Consider the following 20,261-nt stretch of genomic DNA (forward strand, 5'->3'; position numbering starts at 1 on the left):
GTAATTCCAGCTACTCAGCAGGCTGAGGCAGGAGAATCACTTGAACCCGGGAGGCAGAGGTTGCAACGAGCCAAGATTGCACCACTGCACTCCAGCCTGGATGACAAGAGCAAAACTCTGCTTCAAAAAAAAAAGATATAGGCTGGTAAATTGGATTTAAAAATAAGACAAAATATCTGCTGCCTAAAAAAGAACCACATAACTGGTAAAGACAACTACAGACTCAAAGTAAAGGGGTGGAAAAATATGTCACATAAATGGAAAACAAAAATGAGCAGGTGTAGCTATTCTTATATCAAATGAAACAGACTTTAAACCAACAACAGTTAAAAGAGACAAAGGGCATTATATTTATAAAGGGTTTAATTCAACAAGAAGACTTAACTATCCCAAATGTATATGCACCCAGATTCATAAGACAAATACTATTAGACCTAAGAAAAGAGACTGATATCAGTACATTAATAGTGGGAGACTTCAACATCCTATTACTGACAGCACTAGACAGATCATCATAGCAGAAAATCAAAAAAGTAATTCTGGACTTAAATTGGACTCTAGACCAAATGGATATGATAAACATTTACAGAACCTTCTACCCAATAACTACAAAATATTCATTTTTCTCAACTGCATATGGAACATTCTCCAAAATTGACCATATGCTTGGCCATAAAGCAGGTCTCCATAAATTCAAATAAATTGCAATCACATCAAAATATATCAAGTATCTTCTCAGACCACAGCAGAATAAAATTAGAAATAAATACCAAGGGAATCTCTCAAAACACACCAAGTACATGGAAACTAAATAATTTGCTCCCAAATGACATTTGGATAAACAATAAAATTAAGACAGAAATCAAATAATTTTTGAAATGAGTGAAAATACAGACACAATACAGCAAAACCTCTGGGGTACACCAGAAGCAGCAGAACTAAAAGGAAAATTTATAGTGCTAAATGTCTACATCAAAAGGATAGAAAGATCTCAAATGAACAACCTAACATTGCACTTTAAGGAACTAAAACAACAAGAACAAAGCAAAACCCAAAGCTAACAGAAGAAAAGAAATAATAAAAATTAGAGCAGAACTAAAAGAGATTGAGATCCCCCCACCAAAAAAAAATGATGCAAAGGATCAACAAAACAAAAAGTTGGTTCTTTGAAAGGCTAAAAATACTGATAGACTGCTAGCTACATTTAACCAAGAAAAAAAGAGAAAAAAATCAAATAAGCACAATCAGAAATAATAAAGGTGGGATTACATCTGATACCACAGAAATACAAAAGATCATCAGAGACTACTATAAACATCTCTGCACACAAACTAGAAAACCTAGAGAAAATGGATAAATTCCTGGAAATATACAACCTCCCAGGATTGAACTGGGAAGAATGGAAAGCCTGAACAGACCAATAGCAAGTAATAAAATTGGATCAGTAATAAAAAAAAAAAAAAAATCTTCCAACAAAAAAAAAAAGCCCAGGACCAGATGGATTTGCAGTCAGATTTTCCAGACATGCCAATAGCTGGTACCAATCTTACTGAAACTATTTCAAAAAAAATCAAGGAAGAAAGAATCCTCCCTAACTCATTTTACAAAGACAGTATCACTCTGATACCAAAATTAGACAAGGCTGCAACAAAAAAAGAAAACTATAGGTCAAGGCCCCGATTAATATAAATACAAAAATCCTTAACAAAATACCAGCAAACTGAATCCACAGCACATCAAAAAGATAATATGGCACGATCAGTGGGTTTTATTCCAGGAATGCAAGGATAGTTCAACATATGTAAATCAGTAAATGTGATTGATCATGTAAAGAGAATTAAGAACAAAAAACATATATTGTCTCAATAAATGCAGAACAAGCATCTGATAAAAATCCAACATCCCTTCATGTTATAACTAGACATTGAAGGAACATACCACCAAATAATGAAAGCCACACATTACAAACCCATGGCCAACATCACATTGAAAGGAGAAAAGCCAAAAGTATTTCCCTACGAACTGAAACTGAACAAGTTTGTCTACTCTCACCTCACCTTTTCAACATAGTACTGGAAGACCCAGCCAGAACAACCAGGCAAGAGAAAGAAATAAAAGACATCCAAACTGGAAAAAAAAAAAAAAAAAAAGATTATCTCTTTTCACTGATGACATGATCCTATACCCAGAAAACCCTAAAGATTCCTTGAAAATACTCCCAGACATAATAAATGACTTCAGTAAAGTTCAATAAAGTTTCAGAATACAAAACCAACGTACAAAAATCAGTAGCATTTCTATACCCCGATAACACTCAAGCTGAAAACCAAATCAAGAACTCAATTCTATTTACAACAGCTACATATAATAAAATTAAAATTAAATACCTAGAAATATATTTAACCAGAGAGGTTAAAGATCCCTACAAGGAGAAATACAAAACACCAATAAAAGAAATCATAGATGATACAAAGAGAAAAACATCCCATCTGGGCACAGTGGCTCATGCCAGTAATCCCAAAACCTTGGGAGGCCAAGACAGGAGGATCCATTGAGCCCAGGAGGTTGAGACCAGCCTGGGCAACATAGAGAGACCTTGTTTCTACAAAAAAAAAAAAAACAACTAAAAATTAGCCAGCCATGGTGGCTTACACTTGTAATCTCAGCTACCTAGGAGGCTGAGGCAGGAGGATTGCTTGAGTTTGGGAGGTTGAGGCTGCAGTGAGCTATGACTCACTGCACTCCAGTCTGGTTAACAAAGTGAGACCTATTTCAGAAAAAAGAAAAAGTAAAGTAAAATATTCCATGCTCACGGATTGGGAAGAATCATTTTCATTAATATGGCAATAATTTATTGCACAAAGCAACCTGTGGTTCAGTACAGCTCCTATCAGATTACCAATGTCATTTTTCACAGAAAAAGAAAAACAATTCTAACACTCGTACAGAACCAGGAAAAAGCCAGATTAGCAAAGCAATCCTAAGCGAAAGAAAAAAGCTGAAGGTATCACATTACCTGACTTTGAATCATACAAGGCTATAGTAACCAAAACAGCATGGTACTAGTATAAAAATAGACACATAGATCAATGGAACAAAATAGAGAACCAGAAATAAAGCCATATACCCACAACCAACTGACCTTTGACAAAGTAAATAAAAATAAGCAATGGGAAAAGGACACTCTATTCGATAAATGGTGCTGGGAAAACTGGCTAGCCATATGCAAAAGAATGAAATTGGACTCCTGTCTCTCATTATGTACAAAAATTACTCAAAATGAACTAAAGACTTAAATGTAAGACTTGGAACTATAAAAATCCTAGAAAGCCTAGAAAATACTCTTCTAGACATTGGCCCAGGCAAAGAATGTATGACTAAGTCCTCAAAAGCAAATGCAACAAAACAAAAACAGATAAATGGGGCTTAATTAAACTAAAAAGCTTCTGCACAGAAAAAAAAAAAAAAAAAAGAAACATTAAACAGGTAACCCACAGAACAGGAGAAAATATTTGCAAATTATGGCTCCAACAAAGGACTAGTATATGGATGGACTCTACAAGAAACTCAGACCCCTCAACAAGAAAAAAACAAATGACCCTATTAAAAAGTGGCCAAAGAACAAGGACAGACATTTCTGAAGACATACAAGCAACCAACAAATATGTGAAAAAATGTTCAACATCACTAATCATCAGAGAAATGCAGATTAAAATCACAATGAGACATCATCTTATACGAGTCAAAATGGCTATTATTGAAAAGTCAAAAAATAGTAGATGTTGGTGTGGATGTGGAGAAAAGAGAACACTTATACACTCTGGTTGAGAATGTAAATTAGTATAACCTCTATGGAAAACAGTATGAAGATTTCTCAAAGAACTAAACATATAACTACCATTTGACCCAGCAATTCCACTACTCAGTATCCAACCAAAAGAAATCATTACATAAAAAGATAACTGTCGCCAGGCATGGGGGCTCACACCTGTAATCCCAGCACTTTGGGAGACTGAGGCAGGTGGATCACCTGAGGTCGGGAGTTCGAGATCAGCCTGACCAACATGGAGAAACCCCGTCTCTACTAAAAAATACAAAATTAGTCGGGTGTGGTGGCACGTGCCTGTAATCCCAGCTACTCAGGAGGCTAAGGCAGGAGAATCGCGTGAACCTAGGAGGCGATACAAAAAAAGTAACATGTACAACTTGTTTATACCTTTATTCAAACATATTAACTGTAACAAGACATCTTTGAGATAACTGGGAAATTTGAATATGGACTGGTCTTATATAGTACTATTGTTAGATTTGATGACGGCATGGTGTCTGTGTTTAAAAAATGTATTTATCTATTAAAGATGAATACTGAAGTATTTATAGATGATTGCAAAATGTTGGTAATTATTGGTGTCAGACGATAGACACCCAAAGAAGGGCCTTTATACTAATATCCTATGTATTTATATTTCTAATTTTGTGTATGTGGACCACTGGAAAAGAACATTCCAGGCATAAGTTGGAGCTAGTGCAGAGCCCTGGAGTAGGAATATGGTTGGCATGTTCAAGGAATAAGACCTCTTGTGGCTAGAAAGGGATGATCCATGGGTAAAACAGCAGGAAGTGACATCAGAGAGTTAACAGGGATGTGTGAGGAGAGAGGAAATACAGGGACATATCAAATAAAGAACACTTAAAATATTTAAAGAATATCCATAAACCAATAAGAAAAATACCAGCAACCCAACAGAAAAATGGGCAAAATACTGAACAGACACAACACAGAAAAATAATATGTCCAATAAGCATATTAAAAGCTGCTTTATTTCATTAGGCACTGGAAAATGCAAATTAAAACCACAGTGCTATACCAGTACACACCTACAGACAGGCAGGCAATATTAGATATTCACATTGGTGGGTGGATAAATTGGTACAAACTGCAATGTCTACTAAAACTAAAAATATGCATACCTTATAAGCCGGCAACTCTATTTCTAGGTATAAATAGCCAACAGAAAGCCAGATATATGCTTACCAAAAGACCTGAATAAGGATGTTTACAGCAACACTCTTCTTAGCATCCTCACTGAGAACTACCCAAATGCCCAATAACAGTAAAATGGATAAACAAATTGTGTTAGTCATACAATGAGCATTTAGAATAAACAATATAGAAAAATCTCAGGAAAATACTGAGTGAAGGAAGCAGACACAAAGGATTCAATACTGATTCCATTTATGTGAAGTTCAAAAACAAGTGAAACTATGCTGTCAGAATATAGAATAGTGGTTATCAGTGCAGAGAAGTTGACTGAAAAGGGGATTGGGAGGCTTGTGGGGGTGTGTAAAGGCCTGTTTCTTATTCTGGAGGCTAGTTAGATTAGTTCAATTTGTGAACAGTCACCAAGCTGTAGGCTGACAATTTGTGCACTTTTCTGTATCTATACTTCAATAAGGCGTGTTTAAAATCATATAGGAGCATCTTGGTTTCCTCCCCTGAGGTGCCAGTGACATATCCAGTACCTCGAAGTCCCCATCCCGTGCTAAGTGAAACGTGCTTTCTCAACTCACAGCTGCAATCTGTACATTTAAAGATACCGAAACTGACATAGCGGGTTCTCTGGCTGGTGGAAAAGATAAGTCTACTACAAAGAAACTAGGCAAAACTTTAAAAATATGATAAAAGCAATCTTCCCCTCAATGCTATAGAGTTAATAATGTACCTTATTGTGACTTATACAATAGAACACATTTGTACAGTATTGTAATGCCAGTTAAGTTGTAGCATCATTATGAGACCAATCATTTACAATTTAAAGGAAAATAAAATATTTTAATTGAAGATATTATGGGCTCTTTAAAAGCCAAAAATTATTAAACCCTTCAAACTAGAAAAGGTCACTGAAACATCCTACAGGTTTTAATTTCTAATAAGGTAAATACTCATCATTATAACCCACATAAAAAGCTCTTTGGAGTCCTCAATAATTTTTTTAGAGTAAAAAGTTCTTAAGATCAAAATGTGAGAAAACCACGTGAATTAATCCCAGCCTTGTTATTAGATTTATTTCTTTCTATGACCTCATAAGGAACAATTGCTTTGGAATTCCAAGATGTATGTAAGTCCCTGGCTTGGCTGAGGCTGTCAGTCCTAGTTCTTCTTTATTCTTTTTACTCAATTTTTCCTTTTCAGTTTGTTGCTTTTTCTTACTTTTTGTCCAGCATTGTGCTTTAATTCCATTATGGAGATCAGTTCTTCAGATGAACTATGCAAGTGATTTTTTTTCAAGTGATTTGAACCAAGCTTCTCACCAGCTTTTCCCAAAATTAAGCCGACCTGGGACACCTTGACTCCAAGCCCAGCAGTAAGTCCCACATGCCACAGGGCCTCTCAGCCAACTCTGCTGAGAAGGGACCCTTACTGGCAGCTGGGATCCTTGAATCCATCCTCAAGGACAACCTGGCTAAGGTAAGGTTGGCCTGGGACCTCCTGACTGGGAAAGCAGCAGCTGTGAAATTCATTAATGAGACTCAAGCAGATCTCCTCCAGACACCATCCACAAAGTAGGAACCATGAAGGCTCGGATCACCCCAACATAGTGAAATATTTGCTGTGATCGATATTGAGGAATCTCTCTGCCTTGTCAGGAAGCACACTAGCCAGGAGGAGAAGTTTGTGAACACCTGCTCATGGCAGCAGGAAAGAAAAAAAGGAGTAAAGCAAATTCTACCAAAAGTGTCTGCTGTGCAAGCTGTCACCAGAAACGTATTGTCCACAGAGATTTAAAGGCAGAAAACACGCTCTTGGATGTTAACACAAACATCAAGATTGCAAATTCTGGCTTCAACAACAAATTCAGCTTTTACAAACTAGATACCTTCTGTGGCAGTCACCTCTGGTCAGCAGATCCCTGCCTTTGATGGACAGAATTTCAAGGAGCTGCAGGAGGGGTACTGAGTAGAATATATTCCCTTCTACAAGTCCATTGAGTATAAAAACCTGCTCAAAAAATGTATCCTTCTCAAACCCAGCAAGACAGGCCCTTCAGAGCACATTGTGATGGATCCATTAATGATTAGGAAGCACGAACACCAGGAACTTAAGCCCCGGACCTCTGCCATACTGAATCATGGTGTCCATGGGTTACAGACAGGAAGATCCAGGACTCCCTGCTAAGTATGATGAAGCAGCGATCGCCTACCTGCTCCTGGGTTCTAAGAGATCCGAACTGCAAGGTTACCCCAATCACCTGAAACCCGTACTGTCAGCTGATCTGACCCACAGTGGTGCACCTTCCCCATACTAGGAGGTATAGCTCAGGGTCTCTGCCGGCCCCAAGCAGCAGCGTTTCAACAACCTGCCTTTCCCATCTTTCACCGCCTCCCTAAGAAGACTCAGAGGAGCCACAAAGATTCTGAGCAGGATCAGGAGACGGAGCAGAAAGGCAGCACTGAGCCCGCCAGCCCCGTAGTCGCCTGGAGGGGACAAACCCCACCCCCTCTGTGAACAGCGACCTTTCACCTACACCAAAAAAGAGCAGGAATTCCTCACTCGGGGCAAAAGCCAGTTTGACCAGACCTCCATCCAGAACGACAACGCCAGCCCCAGAGCGCTGGGCCTGCGGCTTCCTGGGCTCTTGCCTCTCACCCCGCCGCCCCGCGCCTTCGCCTCCCGGCCACCATCCCGGAAATCCCAGTCGGTCTCCTTGCAGCCCCACCAGGTCTCGGTGCCGCACCCCACAGTGAGCAGCTGGGGGGTGGCTGCCCGGCACAGCTCCCCAGAGTGTCCCTGCTACCTCCCTTCCACCCGCGTCATCAGCGCAGGGGACAGAGCAGAACCCCCGACGGGACCAGGTACGCGCGGCCTGGCAGCTGGACCGGTGCCGGCCCCGGAAATGCGGCCCAACCGAGTGACCCCAGCCTCTCCTTCAGACAAAGGCCGCCGCCAGCAGGGGGCCGCCGGGAGCTTCTTCAGCAAGTTTAGATTTAAGTTCACAGGCTGGACTCTTAGCTGCAGGTTTGCCCGAAGGAACCTGAAAGAACCTGAAAGCAAAGACCGGGAGGACACTCCGACCTCACATGGGGGCAGCAGAGGCAGTGATTTTAAAATGGCTTTCCAGAGACCCAGCCGCGCTCCCTGCCCTTGAGGCGGAGGCTGGAGGTCGCAAGTCCGTGGAGCCCCGCTCGGTGCTGCGAGGACTGCAGTGGCGGCCGGGACCCTGAGCCGCGGGCGAGGCCGGCGCGAAGAACTAGGGGAGGACTCCGGCGACAACTCCAGCAGCCTCTCCACTTGGTCCCCCGAAGCAGGTCCAGAAGCTCCTTGGTCTCCACGAGTGTCGCCACCCAGGTCACCACCGCCTGGGGACCGAGAGGGTCCGCCGTTCGCACCGGGGCCCCGCATCCTGGCCCCACGCGTCTTCCCGGGGCCTTCTCCCCTCGCTTGCGGGTCTCCGCCTTCGCTTCGGCCTTCCTGCGTTGCAAAATAAACAAAGACTAGTCTGAAGAGCAGGAACAGGCGTTCAGAGCGCCCGCTCCCCACCACCCCTCCGTTTCTCTTCCCACTGCAGCCCCTTAGTTGCGTGCGTCTGGGCTCCAGTGAGTTCACGGCAGCGACTGCTCCCACTCCACCCCGCTGTCTCTTCCCTCTGTCTTCCTGGCCTTCCCTTCCTGGCGGTGTCCTCCTCCATGGGCGGAGGAAAAGTAGAACAAAGTGGCGCCCGTCTGCTAACCCCACGCCGGCATGGGAGTGGATGGTTGTGGTCACTGGATGGTGGTGGTCACTGGATGGTGGTAGCCCCTGCATCTCTCAATTTATTTCTCTGTGGCTGTTCTTGAGAAACTAAGGTGCAGACCAAGGGATCCCCCTCCCCCGGCTCCTCCTGTCTTCAGCTCAGAGGGATCCAGGAGAAAATGGCTTGGCTCTTAAAGCGGACAGGGGCCCTAGCAAGTGGCCCCTCCCTGCCCAGCATCCCCTCTTGAACTTAGGTTCTCCTAGGGATCGAAGGCGTAATAAAGAGAATGGGGGGTTTTTTTGGAGGAAGCGGGTACCACGTATGGCCCTCAGGCTTCTGTAAGGACTTTTACTCTGAGAGAATGAGATTTTCACAGAGAATTGACACAATCTGATTATGTTTTAACAATATCCCTGTGTTTAATAAAGTATTTACAGGGACAAGGACAGGAGTAGGCAGACACTAGGAAATACGGCCATGGTCCAGGTGACATGATGGCCTGGACTAGGCTTGAGGAAGCAAGTGTGGGCATAGGACCCTGTGGCTGGAGGCTGGTGCCTGCTGAATTCAGTTTCTGAGGGCCCTCCAGTAGGACTCTCTCTGCCTCCCAGGCCCATATGGCCTTACTTCCTGTTCTCTGCCTCCCAGACCCTCTCTTCAGCTGATACCAGAAGATTCAGGTAGCAGAGGCCAAAGAGAGTAATATGAGATTTAAGTTAATACATAACTAAAGAAGAGATGACACAGTGGAAGAGAAGGCCAACCATTCATGGATCTCAGCTGCAAGCAACAGAAACCAGTTCAGGTTAATTTCAATGGAAAAGGAGTTTATGATAATGATATTGGGTGGATTACATGGCCAGCATGTATGAAGAGCCAGGTTCTATGAAACACAGACTCACCAAGACAAGACACAACTCACCTAATGTGGACATCCCTACCAACACTAACAAGCAAAAGACTCTACAGCCTGCACCACCAACCCCTCCACTACTGCACTCTGACACTGCCCCTAGCTCTGCTGCCACAGCTGCACTAGAAATTCAGTCTGAATGGAGGCTCCCAGTCCCTGCTTCTTTGACTCACTGGTTCCTGCTTCCATGACTGAATCTGATTAGTGGAATGTACCTCACTTGGCCATGTCCTAGCTCCAAGGGAGTCTAGGCAAGCAAGAGTTTGGCATTTTCATCTCCCATTGGGTGAGGCAGTCTCTCCTCCACACTATGGCTAATAACGTTGAAAAAGATTCCAAACGTACACTGGATTTCAGATGCTAAGCAGACCTAAAAATTCACAAATATTCATAAGAAAATGTAAATCAGATTGGAACCAGTGAATGTCCTATAACATTATTAGACTGATCTCTTTCTGGGGCTGTGATCCACAGTACCAAAAGGAAATGACAAAAATATTAAAATGTTCCATTTTGCTTGTGAGTGATTTAGCCTTCTGAAAAAAATCAATGATTAATATTTGGGTATTTGTTTAAATATTATTGTCAACATGATAAAATTTTTATAAAACGTGTGTGATATTTGTGTATATATAGGTATCGATATGTATGGATAGATACATGACAGATAAGACACTCAAACACTGACAATATCATTATGTCATTTGACATTCATCTTGATCCAGCTGTAACTAGAGCTAAAAAAAAAAAAAAAAAAAAAACTCTTGGAATTTCCAGATATTGAAACAAATAAATTACCTTTTGTGCTTCAGCTAGTTTGAGATGACATCCCTTGTCACTTGTACCCAACAGAGTCTGGAATAAAAATACATATGTTTAAATATTATTAATACTTAACATTTGTTTATTTGGACTTATAAATGGACTTATATGAGAGTTTTTTAATTAGTATCAGAAGTAAATGAGTTAATAAAAACTGAAATGGTTATAGATTTATTATTATAACTTTTATGTCTACTGCTATGATAAAGTTTTATATTGTAAATATTCTATATATACAGTTTTTTGTGTGTTTTTTTTGTTTTTTTTGTTTTTTTTTTGTTTTTGAGACACAATCTTGCTCTATCACCCAGGCTAGAGTACAATGGCATGATCTTGGCTCACTGCAACCTCCACCTCCCAGATTCAAGTGATTCTCATGCCGCAGCCTCCCAAGTAGCTAGGATTACAGGCATGTGCCACCACACCCACCTAATTTTTGTATTTTTGGTGGAGATGGGGTTTCATCATACTGGTCAGGTGGATCTTGAACTCCTGGCCTCAAGTGATCTGCCCGCCTAGGCCTCCCTAAGTGCTGGGATTACAGTCATGAATCGGCAGGCATGGTGACTCATGCCTGTAATCCCAGCACTTTGGGAGGCCAAGGCATATGGATCACTTGAGGTCAGGAGTTTGAGACCAGCCTGGCCAACCCAGAGAAACACATCTCTACTAAAGATACAAAAATTAGCTGGGCAGGGTGGTGTCTGTGTAATTCTAGCTACTCAGGAGACTGAGGGATGAGAATTGCCTGCACCTGGGAGGCAGATGTTGCAGTGAGCAGAGATTCTCTGTACTCCAGCCTGGGTGACAGACTCCATCTCAAAAAAATAAAAAATAAATGTGTACAAGAATGTTATGAGACACTTCCCACTAATCATCAAAAAACGAACATGGACATATACCTTTATTCCCTCCTATAGCTCACTATAAGTATCCTAAAGATATTCATTTAAAAGGTCAAACCACAGAATGAATAGAAGTGGCAAAGAGATAACAGCAATACAATTTTGGAAGCAACAATGCAGATGTTTTAGTAGTAGTTTTTAGCAAACATGAGAAAGCCAGAACCTAAGTCAACAGTGGCAGAAGTATAAACAGAGTAGTTTTTGCTGCAAATCCCTCAAAAGCCCTGAACTGGAGGTGGCATGTGCCCGATGGTGGAGCAGATAGGATGAAAAATAGGGGAAGTAACTGGAAGTCTCAATACTTAGCAGTGCATATCCACTCCCCACTGGCAGTAAACTGGTTTGCTCTCCAGAGATGTCAATTCAGCAAAGCTCTGGACTTTAGGACCAGAGTCGCCCTAAAGGCAGTAAGACTGTTCTGAAAACCAGGGAACAAGTGACAGGATACATTCCAAACAGTGAGACTCTTTGGCCCCTTTATCAACTAGGATCCCAGAGTATTGATGGTTAATTTAGGGTGCAGCATTCAGGCTTAGTTTACTTTCTTCTTTCTATACGTTTTTCATTCTTTACAATGAACATATATTATGCACGCAATTAAAAATCCAGGAGGTGAATAATTTTCAATCCATAATTCTATATCCAGCCAAACTATCTGTTGTGCTACTCCAAAATATAAAGGATTATTGAGCTGCAGGTAATTAAGAAGAAGCAGACGCGGAGAAGCTCTCTGCCATCCCTCTATTTGCCTAAAAGCAGGACATACAAAAACTGAAAGTATTCTGCGTCCCTTCTACCAGGGAGACCAAAAGGTAACCACAGAAGAAAACTTTAAACCTTTATCATCTGGAGATGATACCAGGGAAGTCTCCATTAACAAACATTACTAGCTAGCCTTTATTTGCTATGCATTTGCCTTCCTACAAGTTGCCACTCCTAAAGTTCTTTTCCTTTACCTCTCCAGAAATTTGCTTTCATTACTGAAGATGCTGTGTCAGCCAGAATTCAAAACCAATTCTGAGAACTACTCATTCCCTGGGTGTCTCCCTTGTATGTATGAAATACACACGTTAATAAACTGTTTTTCTCTTGTTGATCTGTCTTGTATTACAGCAGTTTGTTTCAACTAAGAACTTACTGTTGAAGAAAATAATGATTACTCTTTCTCTATACAACAAATTATGAGAGGAGATTGAAACATTTATCTCACATGCAAGGCCTCATATTTACCTCCAGACACCCTATATCAGAGCCTTCCGAAAGATGCACTCTATCAAAATGAAGGAATACAACCAGAAGACAACCAACCACATATTCACAGAAATAGGGGATCCAATATATAAGAGAAAAAAATTGAATTGTCAAGATAACAGTAATAAAACATCTCAGGGCCTACAGAATAAGTAGTCCAGATTGGAACAAGAGAAAAGAGGGGTTCAGAAGCAAAGAATGCCTTCGGCAGGGCCGACTCATCCATTAGGCTGAGTAGACATAGTGCTGAGGGCCCATGACACTCTTAGGAACTTACAAAAATGTTGTCATTTTAATTTCCTTTAAAATTAGGAGATAAAATTAATATAATAACAGTGACTACGTGATAATAAATCCACCCTGATTATATTAACCTTTATACCAATGCGGCTGTAAAATAATTTATATTTTTTATGGAGGAAGGAGCTCATGAAGGCAATGTACCTAGGACCATGGCCTCCAGGAAAAAAAGGAAAATAAACTGGATAGTTTCACCTGAATGTATCAAAAGGATGAATTGATAATAACTACTCAGAAAACTGAAGAAAAATCAAGGCAATGCATAGTCAAGGAAAAACAAAAGCAAAAGTCTATGAAAAAGAAGTAAACTTAATACACTACAAGTTCATCTGTTAATAATATTTACATTGTCAAAATAAATCCTAAACACTGATAAGGTTTTTAAAAATATGATATTGCAAGATTAAGAAAATAAAAGAAGCTACATGGCTAGTTGTAAGACAGCCAACTCCTCATCTTTTGTAGAAGAAAGGCAATAGATAAGAACCAAACTGAAAAATCAAGAAATAGTATGAGAGATATATTATAGGTTTGTGAAGGTAAATAACAGAAAGAAAAACAGTTAAAAGAGATGAAAGTTGTTGCCTTTGGAGAGTGAGAATCAGGGATGGAGAAGAGTGGGTAATGGTGTAATTTGCATGATGTGACATATAACTTTTTGACTTCATGAACAAGAACCTAAGTTACCTTAATGAAATTTACAATTAAAGAACTTTAAGGATTGTTGAGAGTTAATATAATTAAATGAAGAATTTTCTACTTTTGTAAGTGTTTATGTATTAAATTTTTTAACATTTAGTAAGTGTGAAAAATGATTGACTTGCATGGTAGCCTACTTAGATACCATGAAAGATGTGCTCATGGGACATTAAAGAGATTGAGTAGACTGTGAAGCCAAAGTGAAACTCTAACCTGATGGAAGTGAACAGGGAATACTTCAAAAAGAGAAGAATGACTGAAAATGAGGAAAGTGAGGCCGGGCGCGGTGGCTCAAGCCTGTAATCCCAGCACTTTGGGAGGTCGAGACGGGTGGATCACGAGGTCAGGAGATCGAGACCATCCTGGCTAACACGGTGAAACCCCGTCTCTACTAAAAAAATACAAAAAAAAACCTAGCCGGGCGAGGTGGCGGGCGCCTGTAGTCCCAGCTACTCGGGAGGCTGAGGCAGGAGAATGGCGTGAACCCGGGAGGCGGAGCTTGCAGTGAGCTGAGATCTGGCCACTGCACTCCAGCCTGGGCGACAGAGCGAGACTCTGTCTCAAAAAAAAAAAGAAAATGAGGAAAGTGAAAAATGCTAAAACTGGTTAAACAGAAGGGTCAGGAACAGTCAATATGTTATAGTCAGTATGGAAGAATATACTATATGCTATATACATGAGCTCTTCATGAGAAGACATGAGGGAAGAGTTAAACAACAGAATAAAAACCATAATATTTTATTAATAACTATTATGAGCTGCTAAAATGGCATATATTTGGTAGGATATTAGTATATAAAAAAGCCTTAAGGTATTTAAAAATATGTTCCCAGAAAATTATCCCAAAAAGACAAAATATATATTTCATAGTTCTTTTAAAACCCTAACGACTTTCCAGCCACATATTCATACCACAATGCTGTACACTAAGCTGTAGATAGTTGAGCTATATGGTTTTGAAAAGAGAATAAACGAAAATGGAAAAGATATTCTTAGGTAAAACAAAAAGAAAGTATTTCTCTCAGACAATTTAAAACTTAGGTAGTATAAGATAATTAGGGTTTTTAAAGAAGTCACTTTACAGAAGAAAGGAAATAAAATTTTGCTGACCATGGCATATTTAAGAAAAAAAATCCAAGCAAAGCGGGGAAGAGCTATGATGAGCAGTGAGCAGTGAGGCATAAGCCCAACACTTTGCAGCCCACTGAAGTGTCCTGCCTACAGAACTCAAGGCAATTTCAGACTTCCTATGGATTGGCATAGGCTTGGGGGTGCAGGAAATGACTCAAATGCTGCCCAAAATATATTTTTAAAAACTTTTTCCCTGATAAGCTTTTTAAGCCGGATAATGAAACCAAGTTATTCATGTGCCCTCTTTCTCAAACCACACCCTCATACTTGAGAATCTAAGTACTGGATAAATAGTAAGGGCTGTCAATTATTGGGGGCTTTAATAATTCTTCAAACATTTAATGAGTGCCTTCTGGGTGCCGGGCACTGAGACTATAGCTGTAAACTAAACAGATGGCTACCTCCACAGAGTTTATAGTCTAAGGATTAAAAAATTAGACCTTGCACAATAGCAGGAGGATACAGGGAAGTAAGGCCCCGGTTGGAAGGTAGAGAATCAGAGGAAAGTCTCTACTCACCTCTCCTGAAGTAGTCAAGTGAAGGAAAAGTCACAGCTCACATGTAGAGAACTGGGAACATCCAGTTGCAAGAGTGAGACCACAACAGGAGCTGGTGAAGAAGTGCATGGAAAGCTGTTGCCTCTGCGTTAACTGTGGGCTTGAGGCTGCTGTTAGTCCGCAGGGCAGGCGGAGAAGGACACCAGCTGGAGTCAAGATAGAGGCAGGCAAGGACAAGCTAGAGTCCACAATGAGTACATCTGCACTTCTCTCCTTTTGCACCAGCTACACAGAGTAAGGGTTACTCTTTCACTTCTGCTTGCCAAACCTGGCATAGATAAATCTTTTGGCCAACTCTAATAAGGAGCCATAATGGAAATGAAGTTCTAGCTTAGGCCAGTTGACACAAAACCAGCACGGTCCATCCCTTGTCAAATTGGCAGCCGAGAGCACCTCTTTTACCCATATTTAATTTCCAGCAGCAAAATCTTGCTTCAACCTAAGGTGCAACTAACCCTGCTACAACTAGAAACACCCTAAACCTCTCTCCAATGAGGATCTGAAGTCCTGTAGGACCTACCGCATAGGTCACTTTATCTTTGGGGAAAGTTCATCCTTTTTCTAGCTGAGTCACACTGCCCTTTTAATATCCTGAGATACATGGTGAACTACAATACTATTGACACATTTTATATTCAATAGCAGCATGGATGGAGGAAGAGAAAGAAAATGAATCAGTATTATATCTGCAAGGCGGGTACCCAAAATAAAAATCAATCCTTCTGAAATACTTAAACGGGTTTCTGCCTGGGTAGGCGACCGTTTGGTAACGTATGGAAATCCCTAACTGCCGTGATTGGCGCGCAAGCGCGGAGCTGCCGAGGCGCCCTCTTTTCCTCTCGTCTCATGGGCCCGGAAGGTCCTTGTGACCCCAGCTTGTGACCTGGGCTCTGGGCCGCGGAGCTTGGTCTAGCTGCGGGAAGCATTGAAGCACAAGGAGAGACTTTTGCACAATGACCTCCAAATTTTACTTTGAGGACTTTACCACAGTGAAATTACCATGGCTGTGCAGCTTATATCTTTTTTTGTTTTTTGTTTTTCATGAAAATACCCTAATTATGCAACAGTGGGAGGGTTGGTTGAGTAAATTATTGTTAACTCCAAATAACAGAAAAATGCATGAAACTATTAAAAATAATTTGTTTAAACAATGAATGACTTAGAAAGATTTTTATTATTAAGTGGGAATAAAAGCAGAAACCTAAAAGATACATTCAGTATGAGCTCATTTCTGTAAAATGATGAATTTTGCAGAGGAGAATAAAGTTTAAAGTATGTACACCAACATGGTAACTGTATTAAACCTACTTAATAAACAAGAAACTATTAATAATAAGTTGAATTTATAGAAAGAAATTTATTATAAGGAAAAAATAAAAGGATAAACAGGAAAATATTTGCAAAACAGATAATCTAATGTATAACCAATTCCTTCAAATAAATAGAAAAATAATTTAGAATCTAATAGCTAAAATGAGGACATGTTTGGGAAAAGAAATAAAACATTTTAAACATGTGAAGTGTTTTACTTCATTAATACTAAGAGAAAGCAAATTAAAACAAAAATCTAATATTATTTTAACCATCAGAAAGCCTGACACGTTGAATTGACAAGACTGAAGGGAAACAGGCACCTGATATAATACCAGTGGGAGTATAAATTGCTGACACCTCTATGAAAAAAGTACACAAACCAAAATTTTTAATGATGTGCCCCTAAACCCAACAATTTTACTTAAAAGTATAGACATTCATTGCAGCATTCTTTATAATCTGAAATGAAACAGAAACAAATGTACAGATGAGAGCTGGTTAAATAAATTGTGGCAAAGCCATACAATGAAATACTCTGTGATGATTAAAAATAGTAAGGCACTTCTTCATGCAATCATATGGAAAGATCCCCAATATATAGTAAGTAAAGGATTTTAGGTATGTAATAGTATAATTAAACCCTACCATTTTTGTAAAAATAAAATATATGTGTATACACACATATCAGGTATGCACACCCACATTCCTATATGGGCATAGAACATCTCTGGAATAGTACAACAAAAAAAATTGATAAATTGCTTCCTCTATAATTTTGAGGAAGCTCCCAACAGCTAATTAATTTTTGTTCTTTGCCCTAAACCTGCCCCTTCTTTCATTTTTTTCATTTCCAAAAAGGTACTACCATTGATTGTCTCAGAAAAGTAGAAATGGGATTTGTTCCTTCTCTTGTCCTCACCCAACGCCCATTAAATCAATTATCAAATCCTGCTAACTTTATTTCCAAAACATGTCTCAAATTTGTCTACTTTTATTACAGATGTTGGCTATTTCTCAACCTTTTTTGTTCCTTTCCACCTTAGTTATAGAATTCCTGATTTTCAACTAGACCTGTAGTAACCCAGAGTAACCATTTTATTGTCTATCTTCCATTGCAATCGCATGGGGCCATGAGACTGAGTGCTTTCCAATGAGCTGTAACTGCAAGTGTCACGTATAATTTCTAGAAATTATCTTACAGGAAAGGGATGTATCTTTTTTCCTCCCTTCTCATTCATGTTGTCTGAGATGAAAACAACATGTCTGGAATTAAAACAGCAACGTTCAACGAGGAGGTGGAAGTCACGTATTGACAAAATGGAAGGAATCTGGTCCCGAAGAATGGTGGAGCCACCAATCAAATTCTAGACTATGTACAGATTTCAATTATACGAGAGAGGAATAAATACCTGTCCAAGCCGCTATAATTTGGAGTTTCAGTTACAGCTACTCCAAATCCCAAATGATAAAATGTCTTTGTATTTCAATGGCCAACACCTGACCCAAGTCCAGCCCATTTCACCTGAACTGCTGCAACAGCTTCCTAACTGTTCTCTCCACCTCCCACTTTGACCTCTCCCTCTGTTGAATTCTCCACACCTCAATAAGAACATGCTTATAATATATATAAGTATGTGTGTCATATATATATATGACCAAATCCTTCCTTTTTTTACAATCCTTTATGAAATTCCTATTAGTTTTAGAGTAAGTTTAAATTCTCAACATAGCCTATTCAATCTTACATTGTCTGGCTCCTGAAACTTCAGCTCATCCCTTGCTACTTTCCCCTCTCACTCACTGGGCTCCAATCACATGGAAGTTTCAGATATCCTGTGCCCTCTACTGTTAGATTCACCTTAAATCTTCTGTCCCCAGTCTCTACTGCCTAAGTCTACTAATCAAATCTTTCGGGTCTCTGGTAAAATGTAACTTCCTCAGGAATTATAGTCAGGAACCATGACTGTACTCTCTCATGACATCTTAGACTATGCCTTGTAGTCCTTATTTCCTGCATGGCTATTTGTGCAATTATTCCTTTAATGTAGAGGTTTCAAATGGTATGTAGGACTAATCTACTTACAGATGCATTCCATGGTCCACACAGTATTTCTTTTGAAAAACTTTAAACAGTGCATTCTCTTTTTGGTTTGTCACACTTCCCATCAATTCACACATTTCACAAATTTAGGTCCCTTTCCTGTCTCCTGCAGGCCTTTGAACCTTTGGCCTGCCTCCCCTACTAAACTAGACGCTCCATGAGGGTAAGGATGGTGCCTGTCTTCCTCATCACTCTATGCCCACTATCTAACATCCTTAAGACCTATCAAGGTACTCTGGAAATCCTTGCCTAAGGAGTAAAGCCAATGAATGAGCTACTTTCATTGCCATTATTAGCAGCCTTTTTCTTCCTTTGGTTTTATTTTTAATACCGGATACCATAAGTAGATAAGTGTGGGGGAAGTATCCATTTGGTAACTATTTCACATCAAATTTGGAACAAATTTAGCACAAAACTCTGAAACTTAAGGCAAACTTTCACTTTTTTTTCTGCTGGACTAAATAGAAAGTAAATTCATATAGTTACACTTTTGAATTTTGAGAAGGTTACAAAAATATTTCATCCAGGCCATTCTATTTCTATTCCCTAGGAGTTAGGCACCTCACTGACAGTGCCCCCAATTCTCCAAAGGCTTTTTAGCTTAAGGTTTAAAAAGTGAAATGTAACTTTTAAAAAGAGAATCTGTCCTCCCTGATGGCAACTCCAAAAAACAAACCCAGATCGCACTGCTTAAAAGTTTCATGACAGCAAACATGGTGCTTAATACAAAACAGGAAATTTTAATTTGTCAATAATAAAAAAAATGAAGATGCAAAACAAAATGTCTCTGTGTTTTCCAGATATTTTATTTTTATGTTTCACATTTTCTTATCCTTCAAAGTGACAGAAGTTTGAGGTTTTGTATTTATTTTCTAAAACTGTTGGCCTTCTATATTTTAACAGAGAGTATTAGGACTGAGTTACTTCTAAAAATTCCAGGTTCTCCACTCTTATACTCATAACACGTTTACATTGACTTGAAAATTTCTCATTGCACCTAAACACACATTTTTTGTAGGTTTTTCTCACTTGGTGAAGATTGCAATATTGTAAATACCTCTGAAGCATTTTAGAGTTACCCAAATTCTAGATGAAAATTCGACAATCTTTTCTAAAATTTTCACCTCACCTGTACTGAGAGAGAGAGAGAGAGAGAGAGAGAGAGAGAGATCAGCTTAAATTTAAAATGGACTACACATAGGTTCTTTTTAAAAACACCTGGATGAAAAATGTTTCCTTAAGCAAAACAGTAAGAATTTTCATTTACTGACATTAAACCAGTAAACCTACTAATGTTGATTAAAGTTAATCATAAATTTGACAGAACTGATGTCAGGGTTGTTGTTGTTTTTCTACCAATATACTATTTACCAAGTACAAAACCAAAATGTCAGACCACTAGTTTTTTTCTGTTTGTTCAAATAACCAAATTGTTTGGTGCAACATTATGTATTTTTCTTCCTCTCTTTTCTACTCATCATACTTTGTTGAATTGATTTGTAGAATGAAAGCAATCAACTTCTGTAACTTCAGCTC

The 20,261-nt window shown here is 39.6% G+C and overlaps 1 protein-coding gene across 2 annotated transcripts in view; it reads right to left on the bottom strand.

Moving 5' to 3' along the window:
* Positions 1–4,204: 4,204 nt before the first annotated feature.
* The window catches only part of LOC116269434, a 32,034-nt gene continuing 15,977 nt past the window's right edge, over positions 4,205–20,261 (bottom strand). The window contains exons 2-3 of one of the 2 annotated variants that reach the window (XM_031652190.1): positions 10,444–10,500; positions 4,205–8,470 (exon numbers count right to left, since the gene is read on the bottom strand). In XM_031652190.1, the coding sequence (XP_031508050.1) occupies positions 7,793–8,401 (609 nt within the window). In that variant the 5' untranslated portion in view covers positions 8,402–8,470; positions 10,444–10,500 and the 3' untranslated portion in view covers positions 4,205–7,792. Of the gene's footprint in view, positions 8,471–10,443; positions 10,616–20,261 lie in introns of those variants that run through there. The other variant, XM_031652191.1, reaches the window with a different exon arrangement.

The sequence above is a fragment of the Papio anubis genome, chromosome 11 (genome assembly GCF_008728515.1).
Source record: "Papio anubis isolate 15944 chromosome 11, Panubis1.0, whole genome shotgun sequence".
Lineage (NCBI taxonomy): Eukaryota > Metazoa > Chordata > Mammalia > Primates > Cercopithecidae > Papio > Papio anubis.